At 35.3% G+C, this 15,482-nt stretch overlaps 1 protein-coding gene across 1 annotated transcript in view; it reads right to left on the reverse strand.

Moving 5' to 3' along the window:
• Positions 1–15,482, reverse strand: part of LOC146162651 (stromal interaction molecule homolog) — a 30,451-nt gene that overhangs the window by 14,277 nt on the left and 692 nt on the right. The window contains exons 2-7 of the mRNA XM_083385347.1: positions 15,028–15,131; positions 12,705–12,825; positions 10,973–11,084; positions 9,243–9,352; positions 5,323–5,512; positions 4,582–4,630 (exon numbers count right to left, since the gene is read on the reverse strand). Coding sequence (XP_083241473.1) covers positions 4,582–4,630; positions 5,323–5,512; positions 9,243–9,352; positions 10,973–11,084; positions 12,705–12,825; positions 15,028–15,131 — 686 coding nt within the window. The remainder of the gene's footprint in view (positions 1–4,581; positions 4,631–5,322; positions 5,513–9,242; positions 9,353–10,972; positions 11,085–12,704; positions 12,826–15,027; positions 15,132–15,482) is intronic.

Raw genomic sequence — 15,482 nt, forward strand, 5'->3', positions numbered from 1 at the left:
TACATTGTACATAAGCAAAGGTTGCATTGTGTATACGTTCCTATAAAACAATGGGCATTGTCGACGTCATGATTTTCAAAAAAAGAATAAAAAATGGATTGGACTCGACTCAATAAACGGGAAAGAGCAAACTACAAGACTGGTGGAGGAAATTTGGGCAGATAAGCGCATAAGTAAGGGTTGCACTGTGAAGACGTTCTAATAAAACAATGGGCATTGTATACGTCATAATAGTTTGAAAATTGTGGTTAGATTTAGAAGTGACATAAATCTCATCCATAGACTTAAGGATGTCCGTTTAATCATGCATGTAATTAAGGTTGTTGGCCCAATACTGTAAGTACGGTGCCGGTCCAAATGAGTTTTAGCAATTTAACGCAAGAGAAATCTTTTGCCTTACAAACCGTAAAACACGAGCTGGCGGACCTTAAAGTTGTCCAAAATATAGGCTATATTTGAATTTTATTATGGAACCTATAGTTTCTACCCAGGGTAGGACAGCTGTTCGATAGCTATAAGTTACATTATGTGAATGTTTCAATGAAACAAAAAGCATTGTTGACGTTATAATGTTTGGAAATTGTGGCTAAAGGTGAAAACAATATAAAACACCCGTACCATTATATGAACCATATTAACGTCACAATGGTTAAATTTTATGTAGCTATAGTCTTAAAGTAAGATCAAACGGCAAACTGAGCAATATCATTCCATCATACTACAAACATAAAATTGTGGATTGATTTTCACAAAAAATGTTTAAGGGATATTTTCTCGGCATTACTAAACCGTTAATTTAACAAACTCTCAATTTTTTATCGTTTCTATACATTCAATTCTGAATGTTAGCTGGGGGCGTATAAATGCTGGGTGTTGAAACACAGAGTGCTTAACATAAGGCGTAGTCACTAGCACTGCAGTATTGTTTAATTCATAAACAAAATAGTGTGAATGCCATGGTCAACACAATAAAAAACACTATTGTTTTTTGTTTTTTATCGTTCTTACTCAACACATTTTGAAGCTGCACAAAAAATAAATTCAACGACTATTTTTAGACTTATAGTCAAACGAACACTTACATTTGTTTTTTAAAGACCTTTCAATCCAAAATGCAATTGCAATACGTTTAAAATGCCAAGACTTTGTGGAAACCCTGACACAACGGTAGGAAGTTTTTTAGGTTATGGTTGAGTCACGATTTGTTTCGTGAATCGAGTCACGGGGGGTTGTATGATACAGAGAATAATGAACCGGCGCGTACTTGCATTAATAGTGACCAATAAAACGCGTGGTCGTTTTGTGAAAGAAAGCCTATCCTGACACAGGGCTACAGCATTTTGTTTTTAGAAAAACAGGCAAAAAACACGAAAATTTTTTTTCTTCTTTGCGAAAGGTCGTTGCGAAACTATCAGTTCCTTTTTTAGGTTTTGCTGAATCTGTTTAAATCAGTGTTTCTCAGATTTTTTTAAAGGCTTGGGTTCTTAAACCGGGGTACGTGGATCCCGCAGGCCAGTGCTTCTCAACCTTTTTTCGCGGCGACCAAAGTATTACGTGTAAGTATGAGCGACCCAATTGTTTTTTTTTTTCTTGTAAGCGAAATAAAAACTAGCTTCTTTCGAGCGAACAAAATAAGCATTAGCATAAAGATTTTCGAATTTTAATAAAAGACATTATTTGTACTGATTCTTTCCTAATTTTCTTAACTGAAAAATCTTTCTCAGAACCAATCTCAATTAGTATAAACATGTGAACTACTACAGTCGGCGACCCAAACAAATCAAACAGCGACCCAATTTTGGATCGCGACCCATAGGTTAAGAACCCCCGTCTTAGGCGCACGTGGGCTAGTTTTAAGGGATCCGCGTAGGTGTGAAGAAACAAAAAGCAATAGTCAGCTCACCGACGAACATTTAGATGCAGTAATGCGCATTGCTAACTACACGTTTTTATTATTTGTAAAAAAACGCTTTTATTAATAGAAAGAATTATGGCACTAAACTTTGGCACGGCGGCATGTTTGAGTTGGACAACCATGCCCTATAGTAACTAAAAATAATAATTTTATTCGCGTTGGACGATGTGTTGGATTTTAAAAGCGACACCAATTTCCAAATAATGCTTAACACTTTATTTATACTTGTGCAATTTTACGCCAGTTGAATAGGGCCAAACATTTTACAGCTGATGTTACACTTTACAGAACGCAGTCTTAACATTGACTTAGTGTTTCTCTGGCTGTTTCAAAATAGACATTAACAAAAAAATACACATAAACTTTATTTGTACAAATTAAGCCAATTTTTGAGCGACCAGACAAAGTCATGAATAAAAGTTATACTTTATGGAAATAACTTAACTTTGAGTAGGCATTTCTATTGGGTTTTAAATGAAATATAAAAAACGCTTAAACAATTCTCTAAAAAACCTAAGCCAGCCCTACTTTTCGCATTCAATGCTACAGCGGACGCGTGTGCTGTGCATAACAGAGTTCCCATAATGAGAGGGCTAGACACAACAAACGCAGGGTTAAGTGAACGGACGTGGTCTTAATGGGCAGTAAGCGAACAGCTAATTGCCATAATGTCGGCTGCTTGTAGTAGTGTGCCGCTGTGCACGACACGGGAACACGTTTTAACGATTTGGATCAGTATAGCGGTCTGCATTCCCATTTAATCGATAAGGATCAAATGTTTTAATCATTGCGTTGGGCGGATCGTTTCAATCCTAGCAGAAAAATAGACCAGGGATTAGGGTTCACCAAACTATCCGGCCGGCAGATTTAATTCTACCAGCCTGGGGCATGTTTCTCTAATGAAGTTAAAGTACAGAGTTAAAATGTTGTCTGATACAGTCCCAAACTAAATTTTGAACAATTTTAATGACTGACTGACATTTATAATATATAGCTAACTCTACAGTCCTCGTGGCACAGTAGTTTATTTTAGATTTGTTTAACTGTAATTGATAATCAAGTTAATAAACTTTGGATCATAATGGTTGGAGGTTTTAGTAAGACGTAATAAGAATATCAAAGCCCATACAGAAGTAGGCATCATTTTGGACGTTTCAAAAAAAATGTATGGGCTTTGATATTCTTATTAAGTTAATAAAAGTTGACACAAAATTTTATATCCGGCCTATCACGAAAAAGTTTGTTGACCCCTGCAATAGACCTTTGGCGGAGCGACACGATTTTTTCAAGTCATTTTCAAGTTTTAACTGAGTTCGCACACACACGTTTTAGCGATTTCAAACAACATAGCGGTCTGCGTTCCCAATTAAATCGTTAAAAAGCAAATGTTCTAATCTTTGCGTTGGGCGAAATCATAGCAGGACAATAGACCAGGGATCAACAAACAGAGTTAATTCTACAGGCCGGCGGCATGTTTCTCTAATGAAGATAAAGCAAAGTTGAAATGTTGTTCGATATAATCCCAAACTAAAGTTTAAAGAACTTTTTTGATCGGCAATTTATTACATCCCACTACAGGCCTTTTTATATCCGGCCAGGGATGGCCTTTCACGAAAAAAAATTGGTGACACCTGCAATAGACCTTTGGCGGAGCGACACGATTTTTTCAAGTCATTTTCAAGTTTTAACTGAGTTCGCACACACACGTTTTAGCGATTTCAAACAACATAGCGGTCTGCGTTCCCAATTAAATCGTTAAAAAGCAAATGTTCTAATCTTTGCGTTGGGCGAAATCATAGCAGGACAATAGACCAGGGATCAACAAACAGAGTTAATTCTACAGGCCGGCGGCATGTTTCTCTAATGAAGATAAAGCAAAGTTGAAATGTTGTTCGATATAATCCCAAACTAAAGTTTAAAGAACTTTTTTGATCGGCAATTTATTACATCCCGCTACAGGCCTTTTTATATCCGGCCAGGGATGGCCTTTCACGAAAAAAAATTGGTGACACCTGCAATAGACCTTTGGCGAAGCGACGCAAATGTTTTTTAAATTTTTTTAACAAGTTTTTTTACTTTTTGAGTTTTAACTTAGTTTTTGACTTTCGAGTTTCAATTGAGTTTTCGCTTTAAAATCAACTTTGCTGCCAGAAAGGTTTATTGTTTATTACGTTAATTTTTTTACGTTGCCTCTAAAAACTCCGCGCGAATCAATTTTTAGGGAGTCCACGTTAATAAGGTTTACCCCTGGCCGCCTATATCATAAAGCACTCTTGAGTTAAGCCTAATCATTTAAAAAATAAATCTTTTCTATGAAAAATAATGCTTTGCCTCTTGAAAACGACCATTCTACTTTCTAGACAGGGATACCAACTAAGATTTAAATGACTATATTTCACAGTAGATATACACAAGGTTTTTTAAGGTTTGGTTTGGGTGACCGCTAAGTAGTTTTAAGAGACCGCAGGTGTTTCATTTAAATACCAAAAAATAGCCATATTTGCTTAAACGAATTATTTATTATTTTTTGGGAAACCGCTGGAGAAATTTGACACCTTGAAAAAAAAAATGGATACGAAATTTAGTCGTAATTAGGTCTTACGCCAGATTTCAACTCAAAAACCAACTAAATTGTTCTAAAATAATGATTTAATTTTTCGCTTTACCTTCATTTGACTATCCAGTTCTCCACAGTCGTCGTTCGACGATGGCATCCTGAAAACATTTAAAAGGTTTTAAGGTCGGCTTAAAAGCAAAGAAACCCATAGCTATCATCCTGCTTGGATTGCACTTCACACGATTTACATGATTTATACGATTTACATTCCAAATTGTACGATTTAACATCCCAAATTGAAAAACTCAGGAAACGAGTTAGCGCAACGTATATGCAAATAAACATTTACGAGCATGATCTGTCAAAATGGAAGCGGCCTGTAAAAACCTTGGCGCTCAGTTCTTTAAAAGCTAACAAATTGTTAGGGTTAAGGTCCCCAATCTAGGGGGAGCAATAAGTTTTAGGGGTCGCGCGAAGGCTCGTAACATTTTAACACAAACTCTTACATCTATACATCTATACTTACAAAGTTTTTAGTTTGTAACACCTTTTAATTGCGCAGAGCAGAACTTTCTGCTCTGCTTTTCTGCGAGCATATATTTTTAAACTTAATATTAGGCCTAGTTTAAACTGCTGTTCGGTCACAATCACGACAACAGGCGATTGTGACGTAACAATATTAAACGCACCAGATCACGTCATCGTCCTACTGGTCGCATGCGATCTCGGAGCCAGGCTTAAAAAAGCCTAGTTTAAACTGCTGTAACTGGGGGACAGTCGCCTCGCTTTAAAGGTAAACAAAATCACTGCGCAACAACGGGCGATTGTGACGTAACAAGAATAAACGTACCAGATCATGTCGTCGTCCTGCTGGTCGTCCAGGGTCTGGTGCAGTTCCTTTTGTAAGCTGTTTAACTTCTCTTGCATGGCCGTGACGGCCTGGGCGGCATTCTGGCGCACTCGGAACCCGAAGAGCGTGCCCCCGATGGCCAGGGCCACGGAAACGGCCAGTAGGACGTCTTTTAGTAGGCTCGACTTGGCTGCGGTGGTTTGAATGGAAGGATTTCGTTAGTTAAGTTAGGACTGGGTTTTTAGAAAACGGTGTTACACTGAGGGGGCGTAAAGTTGGTTTGGCTGTGCATTTAATATAAAAAACATTTTTTTGTTGGATTTGGGTCGCCCTGCGTGTTTAATTTACAGAAGCAAATGTAGAAAAATGCGAATTTATGTAAAAGGAGTGCTTATTCTCGGTAATTGATTTAAATAATCTATTGCTTTTTCAGATTAAAATCGAAATGAAAAAGATGTATTAACCACCCTAAAGGAAGATTTTTATTACTTAAAAAAAATTCGATGTATTTTTGATGTTTTTATCCCCAATCACAAAGGTATATCAAATATAGGGCTAAAAGGATTGTGACAAATTTAGGTTCAACTACACGGGCAAGCAGTGAAGCATAATTAGCAATCTAAAAAAAAACATTTTTTGTTATATACTTTATAATTATATACTTCTAAGCCACACGAAACACTGTTAACGACAACACACTGACAGGTTACACAAAACAGCCAAGAAACAAATTATATAGAGAGAAGCCAGACAGACAGAAACGGGCAGAAAGCAGAAAGTGAAAGTGTTGTATGTGGAAACCGTGCCATGTGTTGCCTTGAGTGGTGTCGGCAAACAGCCAAAGGCATTAAAGCGTGATTTTAAGAACGCGTGTGGTATCGATCTGGGGGGGAAATCCGTAGGGTCGGATTGGGGATTTTCTTATATTTTAAGTCGACCGATTTACGGATTATGTCGTCATTTGATTAAAAATGTTGACCCGTTGGCGTTGAAAAATTAGCATGAGAAAAAACATTGATTTTTAACCTGGTGTTACGTAAAAATGTAGCAATAAAACGTGCTATTTGCTATTGTGCGCATTTTTTTAACCTCAGCTATTCCGCTATTGATGTTTAAGGGTTTTTAAAGACAGACGCATTGCGTTTTTTCTATGCTTAAACGACGGGATATTGCTCGTGAAACAAATGCTTCAAAAACGTGCCAAAAACAAAAAAAATCTTAATAAACTGCAAGAGTGGGACCATAAAGCTAGTTTTCAAACAATCTATAGTATCTTCAGTAGAAAGAGAGTGGCCCAAATAATAGATAAAAGATTCATTATTTTATTAGCAAACGTTTCGGCAATTTCTTTTGCCATCATCAGTACAGTAAAAGAAATTGCCGAAACGTTTGCTAATAAAAGAATGAATCTTTTATCTATTATTTGGGCCACTCTCTTTCTACTGAAGATAATCAACAGATCCGTGTTTAGTGTTCCTAAATCTATAGTAGATATCACAAAAAACTATACTTGTAGTTAACAGAAACGTCAAAATTGAAAGTTAAAATGTAGCGAATTAAACTAGCTCAAAGATAAACCGATTTAGATTATTTTTGGTCAAAATACTGTAGCAAAATCTTGCGGCACTGGATAATGTTTTTGCTGCGTATTTTGCACCGCTAGCGTTCTTTGTTTTGGGTAACGCAAGAACAATTTAGTATACAGCATTAGACACATGGGCTCTATCCATAAACTTACTAACAGAGCGCGGCGGGATTTTTTCAGTTATTCACCTTCAATAAACGGAAGGAGGGCGCAATTTAAATGGCCCAGTCACTTTTGCTGATTCTGTCTTCAGCCACTTGGCACGATCAATAAAATATTAGGTTCTTTTGGGCCCTTGGGTATATGGGCATTGTGCCATAGAAATAATTGGGCAGCGGTGCACGATGCGCAATGAGCTGTGGGGAAATGGTTTGGCTTTTGCATGAGCTTTGAATAGACCAACCAAGTGTTTTTCAAAGTTTTTTTTTATTCCTCCCTTATAAGCCCACTCACTGTCAATTCCTTACAAGCAAAACGACGTATTCTACCTTTTTTATTTATACTTTCAGCTATAGGAAAATTAGACCTAATATATACAACTACAAAATACATATCTCTGTCAAAAGCCAAGACTTGGAACCGAATTTCGATGCGTTAATCGTGTGAAAGTTAATTGCAATCAGTCAGCGGCAGATTTGGAACTTTTTTTGGAGAAAGTTTTTAGATTTTCTAAATCAAATTACAATCGAGATTAGCATAGCAAATACTTAGAAACTAAAAATTAAAAACAGACGAATTGCAATTACATTTAAATAATTTCAATCAATGTAGTTTAAATCGCAATTTATTTACATAAAACTGTAAACGGCAAATATATGTACGCCAAGTGGGCATGCGCAATGCTAGAACACTCTTTTCTATTGACAAATAAAAAATGCCTGTTGGACAAAGAATTATGTAAATTAGAATAAGAATAAAAATTTTGTTTAAATTCTTAGACAAACTAGAACAGTTCACTTGTCCACAAGTGTGGTGTACGGTGACGTAGTGAAACCGAAATATTTCCATCCCTGCGATTGGTCATAGTTCGTGACACCCGGCAAAACGGACACAAAAATGACATTTTTGACACGCCCGCATTCATTATTTATGTGGATCAAGCGTACGCTATGCGTTGTTTCGCTGAAAACCTTTAAAATGCGCTATGTGTAGCTTTGCAAAACGCAATGACTCAAGCGTACACTTCCAGCGCTCTAAAAATGCGCATTAAGGCAGGATTACGGTTTATTGCTTCCTGGTGGAAATTCAAAGCTTTCATAATATGCAATGGTTTCAATCTATGGCCAGCCTTGCTGAAAATATGGTTTTTCTCTAGTGTTTATTTGCTAGACGTAAAATAAATATGAGAGCCCATATAGAAGTAGGAAGTATTTTTGAACGGTTCGACTAAATCTCAAGATAATGGGTGGAGGTTGTAGTTAAACCTGGAATGAATATCTAAGCCCATGCAGAAGTAGGTGGAATTGTAATATAGTTTCAAATAAATCGAACAATTTCAAAATAACGACCATGTTGAAAATGAATGAAGATTTATTCGAAACATTCGCAAAATGCTTCCTACTTCTGCATCGGCTTTAAATTTTGATAAATCTTTTTACGAACTTTAGCCACTATGTTCCAAAATATATTATGCTTTTTTCGGTATTTTTAGTTATTTTTTACGTCTAACTACAACCTCCAGCCATTATTTTCAAAAGTATGATGCTTTTCGGTTATTTTTAGAACATTTGGGTGACTAATTTCGCAATTACTATAGTAAGGACGAGTAAAGAATTGTAAATACTTGTTATTTGCAAACTCCAAATTGAAAAAACAACCGTAGCCGTCTATCAAAAAACGGCAAGAGTTAGCACAAAGCCACTACGAATCAGGGCATATCAACAAAATCAGGCCATCAATCAACAGTGGCTAGACCGAAAGGTCGTTTATCGTTCATGCAGCAAGTTGCCATTTGGTGCAGCGTAATTATTAAACCGTGTGAGTGCTAAGGTCTTACGTCGCGGCGGGCCAAACAAAAGGATTTCGTTGGCCTTAATTTGGATTTTCCTTCTATCGGCTCTGACGGCTACGCCCAGGCCTTTTAGGTCATCGTAGGGAACGGCGACCAATCTGAAAAAGACACGATTAAAGACCAAAGAAAAATAACTAGCTATTCGCTAGCGTTAAGCGTCGCGGTTTTGACACATTTTTGTCCGTTTTCGGCGGGTAGAAATGTGTGAAATCTGCCAAAGTTTTGGGGCGCGTTGAACAGAGACAGAGAAAGAGAGGTGTCATGTGTAGAGAGGGTATAAGAGAAAATAAGCGGAAAATACGACAGGTCAATTTTTCAACTTACAGCGCGTGTGTCCGCACACGACAACGTCCAACGCGCGAAGCCAGAGCTTCAATCTGTGTTCCTTCACTCCCCCGACCAGCGATAGGACAATGGAGCTGTTGCTGGCAAGGCTGGAAGAAGGAAGTGTGCGTGTAAGGAGGTTGGGCGGCAAAATTTGGTTGTAAATGGGGTTGTGTTAGACAAAGGGTGAACAAACTCTTTTCTTGAAGGGCCGGATTACGTTAACGATTTAAGATCGCAGCCCGGATTATTTTCGTTATTTGATGACCCCTGTTGTAGACCACTGATTCCCAACCATGAGGTCACGACCCCCAGTTTGGCCGCAAGGGGTTGTCTGTGGGGTCGTCGTGAAGTAATTTGAAGGTGTACGAGAAGCATCAGAAAAGTGTTTTAGTAAATGGTAAATTGTGTTCGAAAAATTGTCTATTCGAAATGTTGCATGGAAAATATTGCAAAATATGTTTGTGCGAAATGTTTAAAAAAAAGTTTATAAGAAATGATGCGTGGCTAAACATGCTTAAGAAAGGGTGTATGACTTAAAGTAAAATGGTGAAAACATATTAAGAGCATAATAAATTATGCATACAAATTGTGTTTCGTAAATTGGCTTTAAATTAAAGCTATTACAACCCGAGTCAGGCAAAAGTTGTGTTGCTGTTGATTTAATTTATTTGGCTTCTGGCAAAATACGTTTTAAATTATAGCTTATTGTTTTAAATTCAAAGTTTTTAAATTATTGTGGCTGTATTTGGCAAATGGTGTATGGTGAATTGGTGATTGCATTGAACGTGATGCGGGTATTTGCGCATAAAAATCGTTTACTGCTAGTGGTGTAGAGGGTAATGCAGTATTGGAAAAGTGTGCGGCAAATTATGTTATTTAAAGATAAAAAACGGTTATGGTATAAGGTAGATGACACAACAAAGTATCTATTACCTATTAAAAACAATAATTAAAAATATTAATTAAATACTAGCTGTATCAGGTTTGGATTTGAAGTTCAACTTTTTTATGCTGCATTACAAATTAAACAAACAATCATTACAGTTAAAGTAAAGACATTATTAAGCAACAAACAAACGAGCATATAAGTATAATGAATTACCTAAAATAGTTCAGCTTGAACTTTATTGCTCCAACAACAATACTTAATCATCTTATAATGGTTTATATTTTATATAAACGGAGCTTATGTAGGCTTAAACATGTTCAAACTACACAGCCTTACTTTATAAGCTGATAAAATTTGAGAAAAAGTAGCTAAACAGAAAATGATTGTTAATTGTGAAAACTATTAGCTATAAACATTAACTTCAATAATAATACAAAATTGAATTTATATACCATATTTACTCGATTGATAACATTCCTCATTGAGAAAGCAAAGCAATGGGCACTCATGGTTGTGGCAGATTATAATTTACATTAATTTAAACGGGTTCTGAAGGCTAATGCCTTGCTGGCACAAAACAGTTTTTCTGTTAATTATCATAACATAAAGCCTTCACCGAATTAAAACTCCTAAAATTGGATTTACAACATTATGGCATTTCAATTTTTAACTATTATCTTCATTATTTTTAGATGCCCCTGGGTTGCCTAAATATGGCGTTTTTTCTTGTTTTTGCAGGTCACTGCCGAAAAATTTAGTATTGAAAATACTAGGCTCAAGGTTTGTATTCATTACATTTGTCAAACACCAGATGACAATACATTACTGGTTTACTAACATTGGCATTGCCGCTCCAGAAATTCCATGCTGTTTAAACTTGGCAGCGTATTGCGGCAATTCCACTTCGTTGCTTAACCAGTCAATCATCTCAGACACCGTCCAGTTGTGAACTGAAACAGAAATTATGGTAAACACTTTCAGTAAGCCCTGACCACCAGAACAAAAAAAATTACTGTACTGCATTTCAAATTTTTATCTGAAAGGTCAAAAAACTGTTTCCAAATTAATATTTGGCGGTGAACACGTAAATACCAGTGGTTTATTTCAATTCGGTCAAGTTTCTTTTGTCACCTGTTTAATTAATTATTCTGGATATGTTCATTATTATACACAAAGCAACTAATAACTGGTCATTGGTCATACACGTTGTCACATTTTTTTATTAGAAGGAAGTTTTTGCAAAAACAGGTATTTTAGATACTACAGAGATTATAATAATACAACATTGTTTTCCAACTTGAATGCATTTTCAATGCTCAAGGTTTGTGCGCAATTTGAGTGCAATAAATTGAACAAATAGTTTTTTTTGTTAATTGTGATTGCAGTAGACTACTTTCAGTGCCACAAGCTTTTATCTCTGCAGGGTGCCTACTGCTAAACAGGAAAACTCAGTGTCCCGATGAAGCATTAAACACCTCGTTTGACTGACAAAAAAGTAAATAAAACTATTCAAGTTTAAGCCTATTCAAATAGACAACAGTTGACTTCACCTCCACAGCCAATCCTCAAAATCAAATATTTACACTTGATTGCCAGAAAGAGGCGTTAAGAAGAACTAGGGTGAAGTTGTTGTAAATCTTTTTGGCTCAGTGCAACAGTAGGTTATGTTAATAGTTTCATGAAAAACAACAGATTATACTGCAATGTATTCGATCAATGAAATAAACTGCCTAAATGTGAATTAAAAAAAAACAAAAACAATTCTGGTTACATTACACATCAAGTGATTGAAAAGTGAAATATTTGAACTTTACATATTATAAACCAACTGCCTTTGGTTATTAAGTTTCGCAGAAGATTTATCAATACCTGGGACGAAATACAAATATTTCAACTGTGTTGACGTTTTTTTAAAGGGGAACTAAGTTGCAGTTAGTTTGTTTCCAAAATCTAACAAGTTTTGCAAGGTGGCCTTACCCGAAATTTATTGTTTTTAATTTACTATTTTTTTATATTTTATTTTATTTGTTTAGTTTAATTTCATTCTGACTAATGTGTGTACTGTTTTGTGTTTTCTATGATAAATATACTTATAATACCTTTACAGGCGGAATATATAAAATATATATATATATATTTAAACATCTTTAAAAAGTGTCAGACTTTACCACTAGCATTGCTAGACCATTCTGCTGTGACTTATAAGGGTTTGTGGTCGACATTTATATTGCAAGGATCAAGTCCATTTCCAATATCACACATTCTGTACAACACCGCCAAAATCTGGACAACAATTTTAAATATGTTTGCTGTAAATATTTTGACAACAATTGTAAAAAGGATGAAGGGTTTTCATGTGTCCTGTTGTCCAAAGTGCGGTTGTGTAAGTTTTTAAAACACAGACACAATGTTGCAGCGTTGCGCCATATAGAATATGTCGAAGCTGTTAACGTCACACACACTTCCTCCTAAACACCCAGGCATTTCATAAAGCTCTGCCCATATACAAGTGACAAACAAGGGCATATTATGCCGGCTATGGCTCGTGTTTACTGAAAAGCAGCTCCTACCTGCAGATTGAACCCAATCAGCCCAGAACTCCGCTTCTGTTATCCTCCCGTCCTTGTCTTTTTCAAAGCCTGGTAGGTTGCTGTTTGCGCTGTGGCTTGCAAACTCTCCCTTGTGTAAGTACTGCAAAATAAAACACAAACTTATATATGATATCTTTAAATAACTAAGCCGGGCACAAACTTCATCATTTACTCAGAAATTAGGCTTAATATTCGACCCATCTACACACAAATGATGTTAGTCGGTTACTTTAAGCAAAATTAAGCTTAATATTCAACCTATATGCAAAAATTACTACACACATATCTTGTTAGTCGGTTAAAGATCCAGGACAGCAGTTCCTAAACCTTTTGCATTCTCAAAATTATATCTTTAGATAAGTACTTTAAGTAAGACACTAAATTTAACAAGTATATATTTGAAAATTAGGCCTAACATTCAACATACAAACATATCTTTCAGAGGGTTAGATATTTTAGGGCAACGGCTCCAAAACCTTTGGCTTTCTTGAAATTATATCTTAAATAAGTACTTAAAGCAAGGCACTAAATTCAAGTATAAATAGTCGGTATAGCGTTATCTCAGTGGTTCTAAACCTTTTACGGCTTGCGGCACCCCTCAAAATAGTAAAAAGATTACGGCATACCAACAAGATTTTTAGTGGGGAATTCACTAGAATGTCACAATAAACGGGACTTGAATAACACACATTAACTCTGCACAACGTAGAAAGTTTTATTTGGATTAATTCTGCTTTTATCTTACACAAAAAGTTGTTAGAGTTAAGCAAAAATCAGATTTCTCAAATATCTCTCGGCAACCTTTGTATTAGAAATAGTGTCCCAGGATGCCGCGGCACCCCGTTTGAGAACCACTGCGTTATCCCCTCTACAGGGGCAACAGTTTTCATCGTTTTTAACCATAGCTTTGGCTTTCTTGAAATTGACGAGAACAACAATAAATTTTAAAACAGGAAATTAGGAGTTGTAGAATTAAGTAGGTACATAACTGAATGTATTGACATTATAATATGTTCAGTTAATTAAAGATATCTAAATTACAAGTATTTAAAAAGTGGGTTATCAGACTCAGTATAAAATTATGGTATCATTTGGCAAAACGTAAAACATTAATTAGTAGAAGTGGCCCCAAAAGTGATATCATTCTACCTCTAATTAGTATCCTTTAGTTTTTACAAACTAAATTCCAATCATCAAATAATATATATTTAGACAATATCTCACAGACCAATTAAAAAGGAATCCCAGGGGTTCGCAGGCACAGTTTGAAAGCGACTGTCTTAGGGTAAATGGTGTTAGGGATTAATGCTAAATGAGTTAGTTGTTTATGGCAAATTGTAAGTTTAAAAAGCTGCTTAATTACCAAGAAATGGCAACGTAAAATACAAAAAAATAAAAATAAATAACTAAAAATTGAATTCAGCATTCGCTCTGTCTTTTATTTTTAACCTCTAGACAAACATACAATAGCATTACAAACTCTTTAAAACGAATAAATGACAGGCGCACAAAGAGTTATTGAATAACTCTTTAACTTAGAACGAAATTTATATGTGCCATAGTTGAAGATTTTTTTTATAAATTTCTCTACTAAATGTAGTAGTTAATTTGTAAATAACTGCTATACACATAAAATATATATATGTGTGTTATCACATATATATGAAGACAAATTACTCATATTTGTTATTACATCCTGCCAACAGGCTGTTTTGCATGGAATACAAAATACCATTTGGCAGTGATATGTTTAATGAAATGCAATATGGACAAATCAAGGTAGTGTGTCACTAGTCACTACTCTACATCTTTCAACTTTATAAAAAATATTCTAATACACAAAAATCCATAAATTTAAAATTTAGAAGAAACGTTTTCTACTGATAGGCGCACAATGATAAAGCTGATATTTTCATTAGAAAAACATATACTACAAAACTTTTGCATAATTACATTGACTATATCAAAATAAACTCAGTTTTTAAACAATAGACACTGTTTTACAAAATAAATTTTAATCTGTTTCAATATGAGCTTGTATCATATTCAGTTAATGTGACTGAAAAGCAATTCAACCATCACTTATAAAAGGTGGCAACTAATTTATTTCAGTCTTAGTTGCATGAATTGCTTCTCAGTCACATTAACTTCAGATAATTTACAAGCTCATATTGAAACGTCTTAGTCAAGATGATGTCGATCTACTTGACCTTTTTGGCTTTCCAATTCATAATCAAGCTAAAATACAGATCCTTGCATAGTGCACCCAAATTTTAATACGATTTTTTAATCAATAACTTACTTTTGCTCCTTCACTGAGCGAAACATTGCCATCATCGTTTTGGTCTAAATCGTCATGCAGTCTTCTCATGGCTACTTTCGAAACCAGATCAATCGCTGTGATATCTGGTATACAATAAAACATTTTTATGTTTTTTTTTAACATAAATTGCTTCTAATGTTTATCTTACACAGATGCTGTTTCATATATATTTTACATGCGAACTAGTTTGTGTTGAAATAGGTTAGGTCATAGGGAGCATGATGTCATAAACCAAGTAACCTCTTGAAACCTTACATGTTCGCCAAACTTTCTTTTTATTTATCAAGCTGGCAAAACTGCAATTTAAATAGGGCCATTGTACTCTTGATTTTTTTTAAGTTTATATTTCAGAAGTAAAACTATAGTTTAGGTTAGAAAGACAATAACCAGGTGCTTTTGAGATAAAAATATTCTCTCATAGATGGCAAAAAAAT

Source organism: Ascidiella aspersa, chromosome 3, assembly GCF_963924565.1.
Source record: "Ascidiella aspersa chromosome 3, kaAscAspe10.2, whole genome shotgun sequence".
In the NCBI taxonomy this organism is placed as follows: Eukaryota; Metazoa; Chordata; class Ascidiacea; order Phlebobranchia; family Ascidiidae; genus Ascidiella; species Ascidiella aspersa.